The sequence below is a fragment of the Zalophus californianus genome, chromosome 8, assembly GCF_009762305.2.
Source record: "Zalophus californianus isolate mZalCal1 chromosome 8, mZalCal1.pri.v2, whole genome shotgun sequence".
In the NCBI taxonomy this organism is placed as follows: domain Eukaryota; kingdom Metazoa; phylum Chordata; class Mammalia; order Carnivora; family Otariidae; genus Zalophus; species Zalophus californianus.
Window position 1 is genome coordinate 67,449,096 of NC_045602.1, and position 24,784 is coordinate 67,473,879.

The 24,784-nt window shown below is 37.2% G+C and overlaps 1 protein-coding gene across 1 annotated transcript in view; it reads left to right on the plus strand.

The window, feature by feature from the left end:
* ASB3 (ankyrin repeat and SOCS box containing 3) overlaps positions 1 to 24,784 on the plus strand; it is a 104,355-nt gene that overhangs the window by 59,178 nt on the left and 20,393 nt on the right. The window contains 5 exon segments of the mRNA XM_027623015.2: positions 3,661 to 3,773; positions 4,363 to 4,498; positions 7,850 to 8,027; positions 10,671 to 10,868; positions 21,347 to 21,604. Of these exon segments, the coding sequence (XP_027478816.2) occupies positions 3,661 to 3,773; positions 4,363 to 4,498; positions 7,850 to 8,027; positions 10,671 to 10,868; positions 21,347 to 21,604 (883 nt within the window).

Here is a 24,784-nt window from a genome sequence, read left to right on the forward strand (position 1 = left end):
ACTGTATCTGTGGAGAGCTTAAGGTATTTCCTGAGTGTATCTAATTTGGCAGGACTCTCACCTCCCAACCTCTGCCCCCTTCCCCATCTTGCAGGACTTATTTTAGGCTTCATTAGAGCAGATCTAGAGTAGGCGTTACTCTCAGATATGGTTTTTACTCCCAGGGCTCTGTCTTTTGGGTATCTTAGCTGGATGCCCAAAGTGTTAATGAGGTATCTTATTGTTTCACCCCTGTGACTGACCAGAACCCCTAGGATTTCCATTGTCCTCAGCACTGTTTGACCTCTAGTTATCTCTGTTCCATTCTTTTTTTTTTTTTTAAGATTTTATTTATCTATTTGAGAGAGAGAGTACAAGCAGGGAAGAGGGAGAAGCAGGATGATCCTGGGATCATGACCTGAGCCAAAGGCAGATGCTTAACCTGAAGACTGAGCCAACTAGGTGCCCCTTATTCCATTCTTAATCCTTTAGCAGTTCTCCAGTAAGCTTTGTCCTTGCCTTTGGCATGTGCAGCCCATACTACAGCCAAGGATTCTTAGAGAACTTCCACACCAGGACCTCTCTGCACAGATCTGTTTTCTCTGGGGCCTTCCACCACAGGTGTCAACTACTTAAACTCTAATCTCTGCTTCCTTAGTGGACTGCTGTCCTCTGCTTGGGCTGTTTCCTTTCTTGGAGTACCTTTTCATCAACCTCACCCTTGCCCTGCTTGGACTTTAGCTCAAAGCACCATAATTAAGAAATGTTGCCTGGCAGAGAGCTGAGGTGGTCACGGGGCTTACCTCATGTGTTTCCCTTCTCTCGGGAATCACAATGTTCTGCCTATTTAATGCCAGAAAAAGTTGCCTTACATATTTGTTCACTTGAACAGTAATTGATGGTGGGAAGGCTAGTTTAGTTCTAATTATGTTGTCCTATCCAGAAGTCTAATTCTGAAGCCTGTTTAGTTTGGAAAGGGGATCTGTTCTTAAAAAGTGAAAATTTTACTTCTTTTTAGACATTTTTTTTCCCATTCATCCAGGCAACGATTATTTATTTCCTGTCTTCTGTCTGCATTTGGCACAAAGCATACAAGCAGAAGGAGGCACAGTTTCTTTCCTCAAGGAGTATACTTTCTTAGTGGATTAAGAGGCCAGCAAACAGAAAGTTCAAGTCTGGTTCTTTTTTCTTTTTTAAAATAAACTTGTATTGAAGCATAACACACATTGATATCCTATAGCACCCTGCCTCCTCAATTTGGTAACTTGTTATATAAGGAAAAATAAATTAATCCACCTTTTCCAAAGGAGAGGCTTTTGGTAGTAGATGTAAGCTCTAAGTACACTTTTCTGAACCATTGTTTCTTAATTATTGACCATTTAATTTGCTTTATATTTAAATAATTAGTGAGAGCTATAAAAATGCTGCTTATCTGCTCATGTATTGGTTTCACTGTTTTGTCATTGGGAAATGTTTTCACTAGAGATGCAGATATCATATATCTTAATGTATTTATGATGTTAAAAACAATTTTTCTGTCTCTCTACTATAGTGTCTTTAATAATCAAAACAAATTTTTTTGACTTTCATTTTTATAAGGTCAGCCTAACTCATGAAAAACAAACATCTTTACCCTGCTTCATATATCACTGCTTGACAGCCTGATAATCTTCAACTCAGGGTCTGGCTATAGAATGATTTTTGCCAGCAATCACTGGTAATGATGTATGAATTCGATATGAAACAGATTTTCTTCCTTTTCTCTTATGACCTCCACCCAAAATTAGATTGACTTTAAATTGATTATAGAAAAAATAGCTTGAAAAGCTGTTTTTTTCTTTGGTAAAATGCCCTTGAACGTTAACTTAGAAATAAGATATGTTAAACTTCTATTACAGTGGTGCTATCTCAACCGTGGTGGTTTCTGAACCACCACATTTTTCTGAAACCTCCCTGAAGAAGAGAATTCTTGACCATAGAACTTCTGACAGTCCTTATGGGGGAACTAAACTTTGGTATAAATTCAATATACAAAATTAATAGAATATCAGTGACATGTTATTTATCCTCAATAATGAGTACATGTATCATTTCTTGTTTTCTACTTTTAAATATTTTATCTTTCCTGTTGTTTTATGTATGCTAGCATTTTTCATGTGTGGCCCTTCATTTAAAAGTCTAGTGCCTTTCTTTCTTTTTTTTTTTTTTAAGATTTATTTATTTGACAGATAGACACACAGTGAGAGAGGGAACACAAACAGGGGGAGTGGGAGAGGGAGAAGCAGGCTTCCTGCTGAGCAGGGAGCCCAAAGCGGGGCTTGATCCCAGGACTCTGGGATCATGACCTGAGCTGAAGGCAGACGCTTAACCGACTGAGCCACCTAGGCTCCCCAAGTCTAGTGCCTTTCTAATTTTTGACTGAAAGTTGTTGATTTTCACTTCCTACCTGCAACTATAGTAGAAGGAATAAATATATAAAATAAATAAAATAAAAAATACTTGTTTTTCAAACCTCCTTTCTCATTACCAAGCATATGAAGTCAGACCTTCTTATACACATCTATCTTCTTTCTTATAGATACTGATATTTCCCCAAACTTATAATTCCAAGAAGTCATCACAGTAACCTCACACCTATATCATTCACAGTGTACCTGATTTGCTAATGGTGTATTTGTGTGTGTACTTATGTCAGTAAGTACTATATACCGTTTTTTTTTTTTTTTTCCATTAACTCCTCCAGAACCAGTGCCACCTTCAATGCACAGTTTTGTGGTAGATAACATTCTGGGAAGTTTGGTCCCACTTGTGTGTTGTATCAACTTAGTAACATCATACTTATGTTCTTCTTCACAAAGTAGGATTTATAAATTGTTATATTTACCTGATATTAGGTGACACCTATCTTGGGCTCATGTTAAATTAAATATGTAAAAGAAAGTAGAATAATTTGGTGAAATTAGTAAAAAGGGTAAAGGATTTTTAGGTATCTACGGGCATGCGAACTCTTCTTTAAAGGATCTATGTTAGCAGCATCTTGGGAGCTGTTAGTTTCAGTTACTGTAGTTAAGTCATATGCAGTTCTTTAATAATACCCTTTAGGTTACCTGGAGTCTCCTTTTCAAATAAGCAAAGTTTTACCATATTTTCATTGATTGATACAAAAATGTGATTGTTGTCTATGATGGCAGAAAAATCTACGATACAAAACTTGCAGTGTTGCTTTTTTGGGTTGTCAGTGACTATTGTCATGTGGGGTCAGATGGTAATAATAGAAACCTTTCAATCCTTTCTAGACTGTTTCTTCAGCCTGGTGCTGTTTCTTCCGACTTGTTCACCCCTGTCTCTCTCCCAATTGCATTTTTAACACAACAGAAACATTGTCTTCATTAGCAGAGGGAATAAATGTTTGCCTCTGGTTTCCATATCCTCTGTATCTTTTGAATAGGATTGAAAATAATTTTGAAAAGATAGGATAGTATATGTTAATAGGTCTAGGCTAAGACAATTGTGATGAATGTTTTGGGATTGCATAGGGAGTATATGTTTTGATTTCTTGATAGGAATGATCAGAGCATTGTGAGTTCCAGGGTGAATAAGTGATGAGAACATCACCAAAGTGTCCAGTCCTACAAACATGCCTTTGTACTGACAATAATTGTTTTGACTGCTGTATTGCAGCTGTTGAAAATGGACAGATAGATGTGTTAAGGCTGTTGCTTCGACATGGAGCAAATGTTAATGGATCCCATTCTATGTGTGGATGGAACGCTTTGCACCAGGCTACTTTTCAGGTAACCTCTGAATTTATTATTTCATTTCCATGTAAATTATATGTTTTACCCTTTTAAAATGACAGTTCTATACAGTTTTTGCTTCCTACTTGCCTGTGATTTATGATGGTTAGTGCAGTACAGAAAAGGCAGTCTAAATGCTAATGATCATTCTGAATAAGCCAACTGCTCTGGTAGTTCCAGCAGCTTTGGGCTTCAGGGATTTTTTTTCATATGTTGATAGCATAGTTAAGAGACCATCAGAATATTTGGGATATGAATTGATAAGAAGCAATGGCTTATTTTATTTATAGCAGTGTGTTTAGAAACTGTGGTAACTCCTTAGTGCTTGGGCTAGCAAACTAGTTTTGCAAGCTTTAAAAGGATTATAATTCTTAGAGATCAGTGTTTCATCTATTTATGTTTAATGGGCTAGCTAAAGGTATAGAATAATCTGATTGTTTAATACTTCCTTCTCATTGAACAGTACACTTAAAAAAAAAGTTTTCCTTTAGTGAGGATGAAAAAGCCCCAAAATACAACAATAAGAAAAGAGATACCTTCTATTCTCTTTGTTTTCTCCTATTTAAAATATGAATCTGTGCTTTAGGAAAATGCTGAGATCATAAAATTGCTTCTTAAAAAAGGGGCAAACAAGGAATGCCAGGATGACTTTGGAATCACACCTTTATTTGTGGCTGCTCAGTATGGCAAGCTAGAAAGCTTGAACATACTTATTTCATCAGGTAAGATTAAACCATTAGCCTTTGCACTATTAAGATCTTGAGTTTTAACTGTGTTATCTTCCTAGGAAGTATAATTCTTGACCAGATATAAATCAGGTTGTGAAATTTATGGTTTTATGTTAGTGGTAAATAAGAGTACATACAAGTTGATTTATAAGCCTGGTTACTAACTGTCTATTACTAACATAGTGTGATGCACAGCTACTAATTTATCTGAAGAGGAACATAATGACCTATCACTAAAGCAGGTTTATTGGCAAGTTGAATGATGGGTCTGTTCTTGCTTATGGGGACCTGAGCAGTTCCAACTTTCTAGGACGTGAGACTATATAAGCTTAATTAATTTATTAGATAGCTATTTTGTATATTAAGCCTTTGAGTTGTATGTTTTGATAAATTGTGTGATTATTTAAATGGGTTTATTTGAAAGCATGTTTACACTTTATTTATTATGTTAATAGCAACATAAACCTGCTAAAGGATTCTCTGTGACAATTATACATTCAGCATTTCTGGATAAGATGGTGTTGAGGTGGCATTCTTATGCTGTGTGACATTTCTGTGAGCAGAAATGCTTGTTATATAAGGGCTTCTAAATTCCTCCAAACACTATGTATGGACTCACAGTACTAACCTGATGAAGCATGGATAGTTAAGAGCCAAAGGGAAATGTATCAGATTGCCACCACGTAAAAAAAAAAAAAAAAAAAAAAAAAAAATTTAAATACCTAGGCTTTTTATTTATGTCTATAATACTTAGGTTTTTAATAAATTACCTCCAGGGGGCGCTGGGTGGCTCAGTTGGTTAAGCGTCTTGACTCTTGATCTCAGCTCAGGTCTTGATCTCAGGGTCATGAGATCAAGCGCTGCGTTGCAGACGTGGAGCCTACTTAAAAAAAAAAAAAGTTACCTCCAAGTATACAAAACAAAGTTTATTTAGACAGCAAAGCATATATTTTCTTATTTCTGCTTTCTCCTTACAAACTTTCAAATGCTCAAGTTGAAGTATGGAGCAAAGAAAATATTAAGTGCCAAATTAAGATATCTGTTACAAATATTGAGTCTGTAAATCTTAGAGTTGAGAGGAAATCTCCAAAATCACTTATTTAAACATGTATTTTTTTAGATTAAGAATCCCAGGCCCTGAGTGTTTAAGTGCCTTGCCAAAGGTCTAGAAAATATTTACTGGCAGAATCAGGGCTTGGAAGCAGGTCTTCTCATGTGTGACCTCTCTTGCTCTTTTATGTTGTACCTTCCTGAGGCTGTCCTAATTCATCTTATGGCTTCCAGTCCTGTAAGTTCCAGTTATTAGTGTGTAACTAATATTTAGAATAAAACGGGTTATGGGGCCACCTGGGTGGCTCAGTCGGTTAAGTGTCTGCCTTTGGCTCAAGTCATGATCCCAAGGTTCTGGGATCGAGCCCTGTGTCACTGTCCTTGCTCAGTGGGGAGCCTGCTTCTCCCTCCCTCTGCCTGCCACTCTGCCTACCTGTGCTCTCTCTCTATCAAATAAATAAATAAAATCTTTTTTAAAAAAAGAATAGGGCGCCTGGGTGGCTCAGTTGGTTAAGCGACTGCCTTCGGCTCAGGTCATGATCCTGGAGTCCCGGGATAGAGTCCCACATCGGGCTCCCTGCTCAGCAGGGAGTCTGCTTCTCCCTCTGACCCAACTCTCTCTCTCTCTCTCTTTCTCTCAGATAAATAAATAAAATTAAAAAAATTGAAAAAGAATAAAATGGATTAAACTGCACCTTAATGACTATTTCCTCATGCCTAGTCTCCCAGAATGCTAAGCACCTGCTCTGTTTTGCTTTGTTCTTAAATGCTAGGCACCTGTTTTGTTTTGCTTTGTTCTTTTTTCCCCTCTCCTCTCTGAATAGTTATGAGCAGCAAATTGAAAGGGTATGTAGCTATGTTTATAATGTAGCTATATATGTTTCTAATTCATTAAAATGATTTTCCTTTCAGTGAATTATCTGTCATTTTTCTGACCTCTCCACCTGTAATTTTATGGGGCCTGGATCCTTATTCTTTTTGATACTTTGAAATTATCAGTCAAAATGAAATACTGCTTAAAAAGGAAAGTTAAGTAGATCTCTTTTCTCAACTTAGTCTTTTCTCAGTGATTAGTGTTCCCTTCTTTCTGAGGCTGACTGTAGATGAAGCATCCACTTTGTATAAGAAGAACAGTCTACTTGCCTGGATGTGTTGAGTGTCCAGTTGGAGTTTCTGAAGTTCCATGCACCCTTACTATTAACTTACTATTTGTGTTTTGCTTAGTTTTTGCCTAAGTCGGGGCTGTGGTTTATTCCAGGTACATTTATGGAACATCCTTTCAAAGAGATAGTTTTTTTCCTTGTGATGAAGATGACTTTTCCACTGAGACATATTCCAGAAATTTAAAAATTCTTAGTCATGTAATAACACTATACTTAGCATACTTAACATACTATTTGTCAATGAGAAAAACTGGGGGATATTTTAAAACCTTCACAGAAAGTGAGGTCACTTTCAGCTTTTTTACATCTTGATGCACTGGCATTTAAATAATTGATTAGTTTTTGTTCTTTAAAAATCAGCTCAGAAACCCATTTAAATAGACATTTTCTCTTTCATTATAAGGTTTTATTGTACAGTGATCATGAAGAAAAGGGACTTAATGAAGAGTATAGTCAACATTAGCTTTTTTTTTTTTTTAAAGATTTTATTTATTTATTTGTCAGATAGAGAGAGAGAGAGTGCAAGCACAAGCAGGGGGAGTGGCAGACGGAGGGAGAACCAGGCACCACTGAACAAGGAGCCTGATGAAGGACTCGATCCCAGGGCCCTGAAATCATGACCTGAGCTGAAGGCAGACACTTAACAGACCGAGCCACCCAGGCATCCCTAGTTTTTTTTTTTTCATAAATCTTAGCCTGAATTGATTAATGGCATCTATACATTCTTACGATTTAGGTTTTTCTTATATTTTTCTGTAATAATCAGACATTCCATATTTGTTGGTTTGCATTTTTCATTTTTCAGTGATTACTTATTGGGTCCACAGAGTGCTTACTGGAGGACAGATTGGAATGAAATGAATCCTTCATTGAATAAGATTTTTGTTTTAGCTTAAAAATGAATTCTAAAGTACCAATCACTTGTTTCCTTGTTAACATAAAAGCGAAAACAATTTAAATGATTACCAACAAATGCGGAAAATCAGTATGTTTATACAACAATATCCATTGGGGTTGGAAAAACTATTGTACTATAAAGCCCTTTTAAGACAGCTGTTTTGAAATTTATGCTAATCATCACCTTTTTTTTCATAAATTAGGATTCTCTGTTAAATGTTGTATTTTGTATTAGGTGCAAATGTCAATTGTCAGGCATTGGACAAAGCTACTCCCTTATTCATTGCTGCTCAAGAGGGCCACACAGAATGTGTGGAGCTTTTGTTATCCAGTGGGGCAGATCCTGATCTTTACTGTAATGAGGACAATTGGCAGTTACCTATTCATGCAGCTGCACAAATGGGCCATACAAAGTAAGTATTAAAACAAAATAAAAATGGTCTCATAATCAAAAAGTAATAAGGAATAAATCTTCTGGGCCAGACCCTTCATCTCTGGGCAGAATCCTTGGTATTCCCTTCTCTGCCAACCTACTATATGACTAGATCCATTCCCATATCTGTCCCGTGCCATCCCGAGCTCCTCTTAGTCTTGCACTTTCCTCATGTGAGCAGAGTGGCTAGAGACAATTCTGGGGCATCCTCAGGGTATTTAAGTCTTTCCTCTGATTTCTCAAGTTGTGGCCATGCTCTTCTGCTCTGCTCTGGTTTTATCCCAGGTGTCTTTAGTTAGCGATCTGATGACCTTATTCAACTTATTTATGATACCTCCCTGACCCCAGAAAGCTTTTGAATTTGTGACTCCTTTTGGGTTGAGTCTTTCTTTTGTGTGGACTGGGTAGTTCTCCCCATCTTGAACCCTTTGACCACTCTTTATCTAATCTCAAGCCCAGCTTGGTACTTTTCCCTGCTTCTTTACTCTTCTTCCTTAGCCAAAACATGAAATTTTTGCTGGAGAGGGGAAGACTTAGAGAAACTCCCTGAAATTGGGCGTTCCAGGAATCTTAGAAGCTAATAACCTGGTTATACCTATGAGAATATGGTAGCCTATCTTAACATAAATTGGCAATGAATAGTATTAAAAATATGTTTAAAGTCTTTAGAGTTGTAATTCAAAAATAATAGTTTTATTGTTGTTGTTACTGTTATTTAATTTAAAAAGTAGTATTGAAATTGCCATTACTTTAGTGTGATTACATGGTAGGAAAACAAATTCTGTAATTTGGTTATTATGCCACTAGGTGGCACGGTATTTTACTATTTCCTCAAAGGTATTTTATGTATTTTTGCATCTTGTATAATTTTTCCAACCCATTTTCAAAAGTTAAACATATTTATTAAGGGACATTAAACAGGTTATTTATTTTAACAGAATACTTAGGTTTAAAGATCTGGTATTTTTCTTAAAATTCTTGATTGTGTATTTAAACATAAGTGTTAGGTGCAGTTATACTGGGAGCAGGGCGCCTGGGTGGCTCATTTGGTTAAAGCGGCTGCCTTCGGCTCAGATCATGATCGCAGGGTCCTGGGATCGAGTCCTGCATTGGGCTCCCTGCTCAGCAGGGAGCCTGCCTCTCCCTCTCTCTCTACCCCTCCCCTGCTTGTGCACTCTCTCTCTCTCTCAAATAATAAAATTAAAAAAAAAAACAACACAATTTTACTGGGAGCTTTAAATTGATACCAAAACCCTCTTGGGATTTGTCCTCAATTTTGGGAATTCTGTTTGTCATTACAATTTCCTCCATAGACTACTTCTAATGTAACCCCTTCTGTGAGTGTAAGTTCTACTTAAATGGTAACATCTTAAGCCTACCTTGCAAAAGGCAAGTAGCTTTGGAGTAGCCCTGCCTTTCTTTTCCCAGAAAGAGGGGGATTTCATGTCTGACCTTATCTCTACAGTTTTATTTTTAATTTTAGAAGAGTAGACTAGTTCTTTCCAGCTGAATCTGGAGGTAAGTTTACAAATAATCTGAGAACTTAGGTTTTAATGATTTTCTTTAGAAGTTCCTCTACTTAGCAACCAGTTTCTTTATAAATCTGCCTTAGTGTTTAAAGAGCCTTATATTCTTTTCAGAGAATAGAATATTTTAGCAGAAATTCTTATTTCTTGGGGCACCGGGATAGCTCAGTCGGTTAAGCATCTACTTTCGGCTCAGGTCATGATCTTAGGGTCCTGGGATGGAGCTCCACATCGGGCTCCCTGTTAGCAGGGTGTCTGCTTCTCCCTCTCCTTCTGCTCCTCTTCCTCCCCCTGCTTGTGCCCAATCCCTCCTCCCCACCTTGCTTGCTCGCTTGCTTGTTCTCTCTCTCAAATAAATAAATAAAATCTCTAAAAAAAAAGAAATTCTTGGGGCGCCTAGGTGGCTCAGTCTTTAAGCATCTGCCTTCGGCACAGGTCATGATTTCAGGGTCCTGGGATCGAGCCCTGCAAGGGGCTGCCTGCTCAGCGGGACGTCTGCTTCTCCCTCTCCCTCTGCTGCTCCCCCTGCTTGGGCTCTCTCTGTCAAATAAATAAATAAAATCTTTTAAAAAAGAAAAGAAATTCTTATTTCTTCCTCATGAAAATACTATTCATTTCATGATACTCACCATCCTTAAAAATTCTTATTAATTAGAAAAATAAGACTTTAGTTTATTAAAAAAAGGGAAGTTTATTTAAAAAAGAAATTATTTTCTTGATACAAATTTATATCTGGTATAATGAAGTTTTCAATTATTAGATGCTAAAATATCTAACAGAAAATTTGAATTGGAGGGGAGTAGGGTGGTGGGGGTGGCAAAGTAAATAGTGAAAAAATAAGGATAACCTGTTCCCTATTTCCTTATGGTCATATTATTTAAGTCTGTTTTAGATATATAGTAAGGACCTTTGTATAAAGCAACAATAGTAAGGGTAACATTTTGGAGTATACAGCCTGTAATAATTTAATGTAGGTAGAAGACAGAAAGACTTTCAATCAATCAGTGGGTAGCTCTTAAAATATGTGCTGTAGAAATGTTGCCTGCGCTCATGTATGTATAAAAACATTAAATGCTCCTGAATTTGTGTGGTTATAGAATCTTGGACTTGTTAATACCACTTACCAACCGGGTTTGTGACACTGGGCCAGACAAAGTGAGTCCCGTTTACTCAGCATTGTTTGGAGGGCATGAAGAGTGCCTAGAAATGTTACTCCAGCATGGCTACAGCCCAGATGCCCAGATGTGCCTTGTCTTTGGATTCAGTTCTCCCATGTGTATGGCTTTCCAAAAGGAGTATGTATATTTGCTGTATTTTTATTCTTTTTTGCTATATGGAGATGTATTTCCAAGTGATTTTCTTTTATGGTGAAACTTGTTATCTCATAGTGCTAAATTGTTGACTTAACAAACAAATAACCCTCTATGATGTACCTTGTTCCATCGAAGTACAGTAAAAATGAAGTGATAATGCAAGATTTTTTTCTCTTCTCTTTTTGGATCTGGATTATATTTTAATTGTGGCCACTTTAGAGAATACTTTCAGTGTATTAAAGTAAATGCAGGGTGGGGCGCCTGGCTGGCTCAGTTGGTGGAACGTGCAACTCTTGATCTCAGGGTTGTGAGTTTAAGCCTGACGTTGGGTGTAGAGACTACTTAAGAATAAAATGTTAAAAAAAATAAAGTAAATGTAGGAGTTCTCTGCTAATTCTTCGTTTTCAAAACAATTCAAAAATTAAAACATTCAGTTATATGATGAATAAGGCCTGAGGATCTAATGTATAACTTGATGACTATAGTTGATAACACTGTATTGTATAATTGAAATTTGCTAAAAAAAGAAAATGGTAAATATGCAATGTGATGGATGTGTTAATTCTGTGGGGGGAAATCCTTTCACAGTGTGTATATTTATGGGATTATTATGTTGTATTATGTTGTATATGTATTATGTTGTATTATGTTGTTTATTTTTAAATAACTGAAATCTTATTTGTCAATTATACTTTAGTAGAGCTGGGGGATGAAAAAAGAATTTAAAATGACTTTATCGAGTAAGGCATTGATTGTGTTTCAGGTATTTTACCATTTGAAATTTATAAGACTTGTTCTTAGCCTAAAAATGAAACTTTAGTTTTGTAAATATTATTGTACTTTTAATGTATTCAGTATGTGGCATTTCTTAGAGTCAGAGTAATTAAAAAGTCTTAAAATAATTGTTCTGCTAATCTTCTATGATCCTGTGAGGTAGAATAAATGAAGAATTACTGCTGTTTTATTAGCTTCTGGCCAGTCCTTGTCTATAAGACTCCTGAGGATTTTAAAATAGATAGTAAGAATAAGGCCATGTGCAAGAAAAACCGTACTGAGTTATATGTAGGGTCCATCCATTAATGGAGTAAGTTGTGCAGATAGACACTCTTGTTTTTATTGATACAGAAGAGGTTGTAGGCATACCCCAAATATCATTGGCTCTCTTGAATTCACTATTATGGACAGCTCTCCACTATTTAATTGAAATATCTATCAAAAATTTATTTTCTAAGCTTTTTAGTCTACCATTTTTTAATATTTCTGTGTAAAATAGTAGTTCATTTTATTTATTCAGAATGCAAGCTTCCAAGTATTTATTGTAGTCTGAATATTTGGGGCTTTGGTGAATCGGGGTATCTGGGACCTACTCGATGCATTACTTCCATGATTTCATAGTAGTTTGTTGTGTACTCCTTCAAGTTTTCTTTCTAAACACTTACAGTTTTTCTTCAGTAAGGCTGCATTGATGACTTTAGTTGTTTCAGTTGTCTTTCTTTATATGTATCTAACTCCATTATATTTTATTATTAGGTCAGAATTGAACTTTTAAAAATACTATATTAGAACATAGTGGTTTTAGATAGTTTGTATATGTGTTTGTCCAATATGATGATAGTCTTTTCTGTCCTTCATTTTATCTTTCGGAGGAAGAGCAGCTAAGCTCATGCCTCATCAGCTTCAAAGTGTAGTTTGAATTAAATCATATGACACTGTGCCCTGTTAACCCTGAAACACCTTAAAATTAAAATTAAGTTTTTCTGGCCTGAAGAATCAGGTAAATTGAACCTTATGGGACAGAGAGTGTGAGGGGAATTCTGGAGAAGAGAGAGCTGGAAAAGGGCACCCTCTAATTCTCTGTATGCATCTGCATATGTCCCAAGGTCACTCCAAGCTTTGAATGACAAGCTCAGATTGCTGAAAACAAGATTTAAACTGTCACCCAAGTCTCAGAGTAACCCCTGAGTGGCACATTTGATGGGACCAGACCCAAAATAGCATAACAAAGGCTTTAAGAACTGAATTGACATTGCAACTACAGCCTGTAGAAGGTGAAACAGAAATTGCAGTCTGAACTAACTAGGTTATATGCCTGCTAAAAAAAACAAACAAAAGTCAGTATTCTTCAAAGGATTAATACAGGACACAGGATACAGAACCTACACAACAATCACATCACAACACCTAGGATATAGTCTAAAATTACTTGACATGTGAGGAACAGTAAACTATGCCCAGTTCTCAAGGGAAAAGAATTAACAGGTGTCAAACCCCAGATAATTCTGCTTTTGGAAATATCAGGTAATTGAAAGCAGCTATTTAAGGTAAACACACTTGCAATAAATGGAAAGGTAGAAATTCTCAATTAAGAAATAAAAACTGTAAAGGAGGAACCACGTGGAGATTTTATAACTGGAAAAAACAGTATCTGAAATGAAAATTTCTCTGCGTGGGCTCCACAGCAGAATGGAACTGACAGAGGAAGGAGAGGAAGGAGTCCGTTAACTTGAAGATAAACCAATAGAAATTATCCAAAGAGAAGAAGAGAGAGAAAAGATTGGGGGAAATAAAAAAGGACGGAGCCTCAGGGATCCTGAGGGACAGTATCAACACGTTGACATTCATGTCATTAGAATCCAGAAGGAGAGGAGAAAGAGATTGTTGCACGAAAATTATGTGAACTCATAATGGCCAAAAGCTTCCCAACATTGGATAAAAGATACACATTTATAGATTTAGGAAGTTCAGTGAACTGATACAGGATAAAGCCAAAAAAAATAAAAAAGCATACTCAAAAATAACCAAACAGCTGAAAACTGAAAGTAAAGAAGCAGCAGTGTGCTGTACGGTGGTCCTTGGTCACAGACTTGAGCTACTCTTGGAAATTCTGCTCTGGGAAGTGACCCTATAGACCACAATTGAAATCTGGTTTGGTGGCTTTACAGGGCTTATCAGCTTTTTTTTCTCCCTTGTGGAAACTTGTAATTGGACCAAATGTGTTCTTAATTAGTAAGGTAGGTTTTTTTCAGTGAGAAAAGTCATTGGGAGATATTACTTGTTAGCCTATAGGGGAAAAGCTTAAAACATCAAAATACCTGTTTTACGACATCCTCCTGCTCTTTGTACTTGACTTTTCAGTTGTTTGCCTGGGACCCATGGCAATAGACTTAATTTTGAGACATCTTTGCTATTACCTACTTTGTGGGTAATTTAAATGAAGGGGAAACCTTTCGCAAGGGACTAAATCTAAGCTATGGTAGCATTATAATCACATATGCTCACATTTAATGTGTGTATATAAAGGAGTTGACTTAAATATAGTACATTGTACAATTTTTGGCACATAGTAAAAAAACACCAAGGTTAATTTTCTTCTCCCTGCCATCTTCCTTTTGTCTAGAAAACAATATCAATTAAATTTTAATCTCTGTACTACATTTATATTAGCTAATTAATGTCTGCTATTAGTTTACATGTCAATCACTGTCCATGCAATGTAAGAATCATTTGATTATTTTGGAATTCCATAAAAAACTTTGCTGATCAAGTAAAGTGTCATTCTCCCAGTAGGTTTTGTTTTAGTATATAAAGAGAGTAACATGGCCAAGTGTCTGGGGGAAAAAAAGTAAAAATAGAAGAATTTGTTAATTTTTTTGTTGTTTCTTTCAGTAAGTATGCATTTTAAAATTTGGATTCTCAGGGGCACCTGGCTGGCTCAGTTGGAAGAGGGTGCTACTCTTGATACTCGGGGTTGTGAGCTCAAGCCCCACATGGGGTGTAGAGATTACTTAAAAATAAAATCTTAAAAAAAAAAAGATTTGGATTCTCTATAGTCACACACTTAAAAATTAATTAAATATTAAAATTGCCATTTAAAAAGCAAGGATAATTGAATATAACTTTCATTTCAAAATAGCTATTATGTGCTTTTGTTCCATAATGAAACAGTATATGAATTTCTTTTACTCCATTTACCAACTATTAATAAGAATTTGAGTTAACTTGGAAGACTGTTTTCTGAAATTAATTATTATTAGATACTAAAATTTTCAGAGATTTAGTAAGAGATAATGAGATAGGTTTAGTAGTGTAAGTTTTGAAATTTTATTTTTATAGCAACCATATGTTCTTATAATAATGTTAGTTTGATTTTTGCATTTGTATGTTTTTTGGTAGTTTTGGCATTTCTCTGAGATCTAGAAATTTAGTGTTTGTGGCCCTTCTTGCACTTTTGGCCTGTTGTGTTTCGGTAAACTTTCGTCTGCTTTTATGAATAGTATAATGAATATCAAAAGGTGATGAAAATAATAAATATAAATAATGGCTCTGGGTTTTAAGTTTTCCCTTCTTTATTGTTTTATGTTTTATTCAGCCATGTTAACTTTTTAGCTCAGGATTCTAAAACATTTTTGTTCTGTATCCCTCTGAGAGGATAAGCTTCCATTTGAAGCAATGATCTTTAGCTCTTCTCACCACTGCGAGGAATGATGGAAAGGTGTCTCCTCCGTCACTGTACAAAAAGCAGACTTGTCCTCTGGGGCTAAAAAGTTAACAGCTGCAGTGACATGAAAGCGTCTTTCAGAAGCACAGTTAAGTAATTCAACTCAAATGAGAAAATACAAGAAAAAGACTCCTTTAACTGGAATGGGTGAAGGAGGAGGGAAGCTGACACATTTCAGTACAGTTTGAACAAATGCTATTGCCTTTTATAGATGACCGTAGAACATGATCATGGCTCAACTGAATTGATTTTGTCTTTCTAATTGATACTGATCATTGTTATCGCATAGTTTTATAGAAATCATGTCCACTCTCATCATCATATCACACATGGGTACACCTGACAGGACCTAATGTCTTCATTTTGTTTTCAACTGTTAGCTGAGAGCCATTCAGTAAAATTTACTATATGATCTTTTGATAATTCAGCTAATAAGTTGGTTAGATGTTTTGTTGGCTCATTGGACATAAAATACTCAAGATGTTTGCCTGTTTCTTTTTTTTTTTTCTTTTTTTTTTTAGGATTTTATTTATTTATTTGACAGAGAGTGACACAGCGAGAGAGGGAACACAAGCAGGGAGAGTAGGAGAGGGAGAAGCAGGCCTCCCGCTGAGCAGGGGGCCCAATACGGGGCTCGATCCCAGGACTCTGGGACCATGACCTGAGTCGAAGGCAGACGCCCAATGACTGAGCCACCCAGGTGCCCCTATTTGCCTGTTTCTATTTGTTTAAAATAAGTCTTGTTAACATGTTGAATTTCCTTTTACTGTGATTCTGGTATCAGGGTACTGTTTCTGCACACATTTTTGAATTTCAAAGAGCAGAATGATAAAAGTACAACCCTAAAAATAAGACCTAGACATCGTTTTTTTAGTTTTTAAACTTCTCCTCCTAGTATCTATTGATTTCCACTGTTTTATAACATGCATTCTCTTAATGTGTCACAAGTAGCTCTTGATATTCATGTTAAATAAGAAGGACTATTTCTTTTTAATTCATATGCTCTTTGAGAGTTTTCTAGTTCTTCATTGGGGCTTGAGAGAGAATTTGTTTTAAGTGTTAAGGGAATTACATGCATATGTCCATGTAATTTATATTTTAACCAAAGGTTATCTAAGCCCTAGAGTCTGTTGTTGCTCAATGATATGTGATAATCAAACTAGACAAAAGAAAGGTTTTTAAAGACAGAGAGCATTAAAAAAGGCAGGAACTTACTATCAAGAAATGCATTGCTTAGGCAAGGTTGCCCTCCTAAGGGGATGGAAGGGTCCATCAGTAAATTTTCCAATATTGACCAGGAAATTCCATGTTGACTGATTAAAGGTCACATTCCTTAGGGAGCTGAAACTGCAGTTAGGTTTTAAGTCTTGGTTTACTGACTTGGGGGCCTTAAGCCAGATGAGGCCATGTGGGGCCCGTGATTTTCTTTTTAACAGATCCATTTCTTTAATTTTAAATATTTTTCTTCTGGGGGAATTTCTTCTGGATGGCTCAGTTAGTTAAGTGTCCGATTCTTGATCTCGACTCAGGTTATGGTCTCAGGGTTGTGAGATCAAGCCCACATCGGGCTTTGTACTCTGCAGGGAGTCTACATCTGCCCTAGATTCTTTTCCTCTCCCTCTCCCTCTATTCTTCCCTCCTGCTCTCATGCTTTCTCTCTAATAAGTAAATTAATCTTTTTTTTTTTTAAAGATACTACTTCTGAAAAAAAAAGATATTTCTTCTGAGATATGTCCGGAGGTTGAAGAAGACATTTTGGCATTTAATTTGAAAATGTAACTAGCATACTTTATTTATTTATTATTTTTTTCTAGCATACTTTTAAAGAATAAATTCATCCTATAGTTCTCTCTTTTCTGACCTCAGTGTATACCATATGGGATTTCTCAAATATTTTCATTATGGAGCCTTTGTCATATGGGTCATTTTCAGGGTCTAGTGTTTCTTGGAACAAACTTTGGGAAACATAGGTCTGGCCTTAAAATATTCCTCAATTTCATTTGACTATTTCGTGAAGCAGTTTTCATAATAGAGGAACGATATTTCATATATTTGCTGTGTCTTATTCACTGGTAGATTTTGGTTTGATATACCAGTTCTACCAGTCACCAGTTCCGTGACTAAGCTTCACAGTTTTTGTGTCTAGAATGGAGATAATAGTAGAACTTACTTCTTAGGGTTGTTGTGAGGATTAAGGCAAATCTTCCATGTAACACATTTAACATAGTGCCTGGTACAGAATAAATACTCATTAAAGTTTGTTATTATAAGGAATTATATGTGTGTATGTTCCTCCCACATTTTAGAGATGAATGGTTTATCTTTTGGCCTTGTTCTTCAAATTTTCTTAGCAGGAGCCACATGTCTGGGTGCTATATTAAAATTTTAATAAGAAAGCCACTAATTGTTTTGTAGTTTTTTCCAAACAGAAAATGGCTAGAGAACCCATCTGTAGCACTTACTCTAATAGCTTGCATTTAGGGCTCTCATTTACCTTTGTATTCTGTAGCAAAAGTGTGTTTCAAGAGCTAAATCATTAAGAGCTAAAGTATCTGTGGTTAGGCTGTTGATGGCTTCAGAGGCTTGAGGGAAGAATTCAACCAGTCCCTGAATTGCACATGTAAACACTCATGCCTTGAAAATTGCCAGGCTTCTTGAGAATTATATATCACATTTCTAGTGAGGCAGTTTCTTGTAGTTTACCTGCATATTTATTGGAACTTGTTCAACAGTCCATGTGTAGCTTGTCTGTTCTATAGTGGAATCAGCAAGTAATAACTGCAGGCAAAATAATGAGGGCCTAGTCAAATGAGGTCGAAGTGGTTGAAATAAATTGGTGATAACTGTTTAGAACCACCAGTCAGAAGTATATCCTTTAGCATTTTTTTTTGCAGTGCAAGACTGCTGGCAACAAATCTCTCAGCTTTCTTGTATCTGAAAAGAACCAGTGGAAAAAAATACATAAATATACGGCTGTTTTCAAGAACAGTAATATGAATGATGGACTTCTAATCAGGAACAAATAGCAAGATGGTAGACAGGCAAAATGGTTTTAATTTTTATAAAGATATTTTAGAGGGGTGCCTGGGTGGCAGAGTTGGTTGAGCATCCCACTCTTGGTTTCAGCTCCGGGCTGTGAGATTGCAGGGTCATGAGGTCCAGCCACGTGTCGGGCTCCGCCTGAGAGCATAGAGTCCGCTTAAGACTCTCTCACCCTCTCCCTCTGCCACCCCACGTCAACGCAATCTCTCTCTCAAATAAATAAATTTTTTTAAAGATTTTATTTATTTATTTGAGAGAGAGAGAATGAGAGATAGAGAGCACGAGAGGGAAGAGGATCAGAGGGAGAAGCAGACTCCCTGCTGAGCAGGGAGCCCGATGTGGGATTCGATCCTGGGACTCCAGGATCATGACCTGAGCCGAAGGCAGTCGCTTAACCACCTGAGCCACCCAGGCGCCCCTAAATAAATATTTTTTAAAAAGAAATTTTAGAATTATTGATTTTTCTTTTCTTTTTTTAAAGATTTTTTTATTTATTTGAGAGAGAGAAAGACCACAATGGGGAGGGGCAGAGGGAGAGGGAGTCCCAAACAGACTCACAGACTCACACTGATGCAGAGCGCAATGCTGGGTTTCCACTAGGGGCTCAATCTCAGGACCCTGAGATCACTACCTGAGCTGAAACCAAGAGTCAGATGCTCAGCCGACTCTGCCACCCAGATGCACCTCAGTTTTCCTTTTCTAATTGCTATGTAAATAACTAAGAGTAAAGCAAATACTGTTTAAGGTTTTAACTAAAGAAAAGCACAAATTGGAGATTAAACAACATATTTATAAAATAGAATTAATGCCAGTTTCAAAGGGAGAATGATTTTTGTTGTTGTTGTTGTTTTTATTTATTTACTTGAGAGAGAAGAGTAAGAGGGAGGGAGTGAGAGAGAGAGAAAGAGTACAGGAGGAGAGGGAGAAGCAGACTCCCTGCTGAGCAGGGAGCCCGGTGCTGCGGTGTGGAGCTCCATCCCAGGGCCCTGAGATCATGACCTGAGCTGAAGGCAGATGCTTAACTGACTGAGCCACCCAGGGACCCTGGGAGAATGATTTTATTACATATTTTCTTCATAGTTGTGTACATAGTAAACATACTTGTTTACTGAGCTTTGTTACAGTTAAACTTACAGCATAAACACTTTTTAAAATGTGGTCACAGGGCCATCATAATTGCAGTTTTTGATGACTATATCATATTTTGTACTTACCCACTCCTCTGTTGTTAAATAGGTAATTTCTTTCTTTCTAAAGTCTATTGTAGATAATACTGTTGTTATTGTTGTACAGATAGAATAATTTCTTTTTGATTTTGTCTTGGATAAATTCCCAAGATTTATGCTTATTGTATTCTATTCTAGTTATTTATTTTTTAAAGTAGGCTCCACACCCAACATGGGGCTTGAACTCATGACCCTGAGGTCAAAAGTTGCATGCTCCACTGACTGAGCCAGCCAGGCACCCCCATTATGTTTTAATTTAATTGTATGTTTTATTTTATTTTAATTAATTAATTTTAATTAATTAGTGGTAACTTATTTTACATATAATTTTACTTTACAGATACTTGTATAGTGTTATTTTGTGTGCCGGAAAGGTGAAGTAACTGGTTCAGAGTCCCATAGATAATAAGTAGCTGAGCAGGCTAGCTCCAGAGATGTGCCCCTTATAACTTTGCTGTGATATCTCTTTTGATACATCTTGTCAATTAGCTCTCAGGTTACACTTATTTTCAGTCAGTTTAGCCACAACTTACCAGTATTGGATGATACATTAAAAGAATAACATTAACCAATTTAATAGAAAACCATATACTTCTATTCGTAAAAGTATTTGATAAAGAAGATTAATTTAAAAATATAAAGCTGTAAGTTAAATTTTTGTTCATAAAAAACTTTTCTTGTTTTTAGCATTATAAACTTAAAAATAAAAGGGAAATTGACTAAGACTCTTGCTAAAGGAAATGGTATCTTAGAAATTCCTAGAATGAGTCCTCTGTCTTTAGGGACTGATGACATTGTTAATTACCTTTGCTTCCAAATATTTTGTTGTAGATACTTAATTGTACAAAAATACCACAGTTTGAGAAGAGTTTTCTATTTGTCAATGATAATTTTTAAAATTATCTACTTAAGATAAATGTTTTAAATTCTAAGTGCACTACCTGTTCATAGTTGAAAATTAAAAACCACGCAGGAGGGTGTAAATTAAAAAGTAAAATACTCCCTTTCCCCTAGTACCCTAGTGTCAATTCACTAGACCCAGGAAGGGGTGCAGGATGAGAGGCCCCAAAATGTATCATTTGACATAAAGATTATTTTGAGTTAAAAGTAGTAAAAACCCAGCAGATGCAAGAAAAGCTCTCTGCCTCCCCCATAACTGCCTAACTTTACATTGGAAAGGGTAGCCTGCAACGGGGGAAGAGTACTATTATCAGAGACTCCCCGTTACCTAAGGAACTTGTCTGCATAATAGGACAACCTTGTTTTTCCAAACCCCTCATTTCACCTTCCTGCTAATGAGCTCTCTCCCCTTCATATCCTCAGGCCCTGTCCCTCTCCTTAGCTCATATAAGTGTCATGTTGCCTCTTTGTCTTTGGAATTTCATGTCTATGTGGATTCTCCATACTTATGCCTATTAAATTTGATTTTCTCTTGTTAATCTGTCTCATGTCAGTTTGATTCTAAGTCCAACTAGAAGGACCATAGGGCAGAGGAAGTTCTTCTTCCCTGATATATGTCACAGCATTCTGCTATCCCATCTGCCATTTATTTTCCAGCTGTAGGTACTATTAACTACTTGTAAGAATTTTTTTATATAAAAGTCTAACTTCTCTTTCTTTCTTTCTTTTTCTTTCTTTCTTTCTTTCTTTCTTTCTTTCTTTTCTTTCTTTCTTTCTTTCTTCTTGTGGTGGAGCTGTGAATTTTTTGGAATTGTGAATATTCTTTTGAAATATGGAGCCCAACTAAATGAACTTCATTTGGCATACTGCCTGAAGTATGAGAAGTTTTCAGTATTTCGCTACTTTTTGAAGAAGGGTTGTCCATTGGCACCGTGGAACCATATTTCTGAATTTATAAGTCATGCGATTAAAGCACAGACAAAATATAAGGAATGGCTGCCATCTCTCCTGCTCGCTGGATTTGACCCACTGAATCTACTGTGCAGCTCATGGTAAGAAATCCTACCATAGTGAAACTTTTCCTTTTTGAGTGAATATACTACCTTCAATTTCCCCCAATTTCTTAAAATTCCCATGTTGGGAGAAGGGCATGTGTGTGTGTGTGTGTGTGTGTGTGTGTTTGCACATGATGGCTAGGTTGGGGTGAAGGAGTTGGGGGCTGCTAATAGTGAGCTTGAATGTAAGAGTCCTAATAAAAGGTAAGAGGTGACTGGAAGGAAGTAGGGGAGGATGGATTTTTGGAGAGGACTATTTTTTCTACTTAGGCCATCTCTCATGCTCTTAAAAATGCCTGTGACAAAATGGTTGTAGCTGCTTTGGAGATGTCTTTTTTTTTTTTTTAAGATTTTATTTATTTATTTGACAGAGAGAGACGCAGCAAGAGAGGGAACACAAGCAGGGGGAGTGGGAGAGGGAGAAGCAGGCTTCCAGTGGAGCAGGGAGCCCGATGTGGGGCTGAATCCCAGGACCCGGATATCATGACCTGAGCTGAAGGCAGACGCTTGACCGACTGAGCCACCCAGGCGCCCTGCTTTGGAGATTTCTGTTGTCCCTTAGTCTACTAGAGTCAATACTCTTGTCCTATAGCATCTTGTCTATTTGAACTTGGTCTCCCTTAATAAATACTAATTTCTGAGGTAGCTGATGATATATGAAAGTTGAGTCAGGATTTTTCTTGGGCAAGAAGAGGACACTTTCTGCCAGCTTCCAGCTTTTGCAAAAGTTTTAAGTGTCTAGATAGAACTGAGAAGGTAATTGTAGCAATGCAAGAACTCTGTTGGCGTGATAAGTCAAATGAGAAAATAGAATGAAAGTCTCCAGGAAAATGGAGGACAAGGGTATTTTATAAAATTTCAATGAAACATCTAGATGGCTTCATTTTTGTGCTTCAAAAACTAGCATTTACTAAAATAATGTTTAGTCAAATACTAGATTTTGCATTTCAGCAGAAAAGTGCTTTAAAGATAGCTTGTTATTTGAGTTTTTTGTTAAAAAAGAGATTCTCTTTGGGGTTCATGCAGGCACCGTTAGTGTTCCCTACTCATATGTTTAGTTTGCACTTCTGGGGACTCCATCTTTCCCTCGGTAGCTTCTCCATCTGCATATGATGAACAAGTCTGTATTTGGCAGGATCCCAGTATCCCACCTTTTTATTACATCTGAAAATATATAGAATTCAGGAATTTTTACTAGGTAGAGGTTTTATGCTTAGGGCTGTCATCCCTTTTGATACTGTTTCAGATATGTGGTTTGTAAGGAAAAACTGCTTTCTGGTAGGTTGTTTGAGGAACATAGAAGTAAAAACAAAGTTGAGATACACGTTCTGATTGCCGTTTTACTTTTTTGTTTATAGCTTTACAACAGGTTGAGTCCCTAATTGTATTTACTCTTTTTCCCACTAGCTGACTAATATCTAGTCGTTTGTCAGATACTCATTGTTGTAATTCTCTCTGTATCTTTTCAGTAAAATTTCATAGAAATCCATTGTGTTTTTTAGATAATTGAATGAAATATAAAGATTATTGACGGGGCGCCTGGGTGGCTCAGATGCTTAAGCATCTGCCTTCGGCTCAGGTCATGATCCCAGGGTCCTGGGATTGGGCCCCACATCGGGCTCCCGGTTCAGTGGGGAGCCTGCTTCTCCTTCTCCCTCTGCCTCTCTCCCTGTTCATGTTCTCTCTCTGTATCTCTGTGTCTCAAATGAATAAATAAAATCTTTAAAAAAAAAAGATTATTAACAATTCATTGAGGATCACTGATCTTTTTTTTTTTTTAAGATTTTATTAATTTGACAGAGAGAGACACAGTGGAGAGAAGGAACACAAGCGGGGGGAGTGGGAGTGGGAGAGGGAGAGGGAAGCAGGCTTCCCGCGGAGCAGGGAGCCCGATGTGGGGCTCGATCCCAGCACCCTGGGATCATGACCTGAGCCGAAGGCAGACGCTTAACGACTGAGCCACCCAGGTGCCCCGAGGATCACTGATCTTTAAAAGTTATTTGTATGTGCTTATTTGTCTTACACTCCCTGTACATGTGCATGTGTGTGTACGCACTCACACACACACCACTGAGATAGAAACAGTTGCTAAGGAATGCTCTATCTAGCTATTCATGAAGTTATTTAAGTACCCTTAACTATGAGCTTAGTGAATTGTATGGTTGTGTTGGGCTCCTGACAGCTAGCAGCAGTTGCCTCTCACCATTCTAGGATTCACTTTCCAACTGCTGCTGTAAATCCAGGCCAGCATGTGGGGTAGCTGTGGACAGCCCTGACAGTGTGTCCGCAGCTTGGTGCTTGTCCTCACGGCACCCACTCTCTTCTCAGCAGTACTCTTTACGTTCCTCCACTGAGGCTACTAACTCGACTCTATTACTTGTCCATTACTTTTGGCCTTCATACTCCCTTCTGGTTTCTGGTTTATTTTTTCTTTAACCAACACTAAGTAGGCACTATTTTAAGTTTGTTACTGTATTAACTCATTTAATATAGAATACAGTAGATACTGTTATCTGTATTTTACAGAGAAGGAAATTGAGGCCCAGAGTGTTTGAACATACTTGCTCAAGCTCACACAGCTAGTTAGTGCTAGAGCTTAGGTTTGAACCTAGGCTGTCCTGTGTAGTGTGGCTCAAGTCTGTCTTTCTAACCACTGTCCTCTGCTGCCTTAGTCCTGTGTGTCCACATGGATCCTGTAGTTACATCACTTAATTTCAGCTACCTTAATCCCTTTCCTAACCTGGGGGGGGGGGGGATATATGCCAACTTTTCCTGCTCCTTCCTATTCCTAAATTAGGAAGAACCTGTACAGGGAAAAAAATTAAACATTGACTCCTTTCCTTTCCTCCTCAGCCAACCACCTAGACTGCTGGAAGGAGAGAGAATTATTTAGCTTTATTCTCCCAGAAGGCTTTGTAAAATATGCTCTTCCATTCCCCAGTCCTGATACAGGACCCTCCATCTCCCCATGTGAATAGTCTGTTTAAGAATTTGTGTGTTATATGGAGTACCCAGGTGACTTAGTCGGTTTTGCGCCTGACTCTTGATTTTGGCTCAGGTCATGATCTCAGGGTCATGAGATTGAGCCCCATGTCGGACTCTGGGGGCTCCAGGTTGGGCATGGAGCCTGCTTAAGATTCTCTCTCTCTCCTCCTCCCTCTGCCATCTGCTCCCCCC